The following is a 204-nucleotide window of genomic DNA, read 5'->3' on the forward strand; positions in this document are numbered from 1 at the left end:
GCCGCGGGTCGGGCGGGCGGGTAAATGGATCGCCATTCCAGCTACATCTTCATCTGGCTGCAACTGGAGCTGTGCGCCATGGCCGTCCTGCTCACCAGAGGTGAGGGCGCGGCGGGGGAGCCCCAGGGGGCTCGCGGTCTGCGGGGACCCGGCGCCCGCGGGAAGCGCGGCGCCCGCGGGGGCTTGTTGCCCGAGGGAAGCGGG

The 204-nt window shown here is 74.0% G+C and overlaps 1 protein-coding gene across 2 annotated transcripts in view; it reads left to right on the forward strand.

Annotated features, from left to right (window-relative positions):
* Positions 1-3: 3 nt before the first annotated feature.
* Positions 4-204, forward strand: part of BAMBI (BMP and activin membrane-bound inhibitor) — a 4,308-nt gene continuing 4,107 nt past the window's right edge. Inside the window, exon 1 of one of the 2 annotated variants that reach the window (XM_010585040.1) lies at positions 4-100. In XM_010585040.1, the coding sequence (XP_010583342.1) occupies positions 25-100 (76 nt within the window). In that variant the 5' untranslated portion in view covers positions 4-24. The remainder of the gene's footprint in view (positions 101-204) is intronic. The other variant, XM_010585050.1, reaches the window with a different exon arrangement.

Source organism: Haliaeetus leucocephalus, unplaced genomic scaffold (genome assembly GCF_000737465.1).
Source record: "Haliaeetus leucocephalus isolate CR32 unplaced genomic scaffold, Haliaeetus_leucocephalus-4.0 Scaffold0, whole genome shotgun sequence".
Lineage (NCBI taxonomy): Eukaryota > Metazoa > Chordata > Aves > Accipitriformes > Accipitridae > Haliaeetus > Haliaeetus leucocephalus.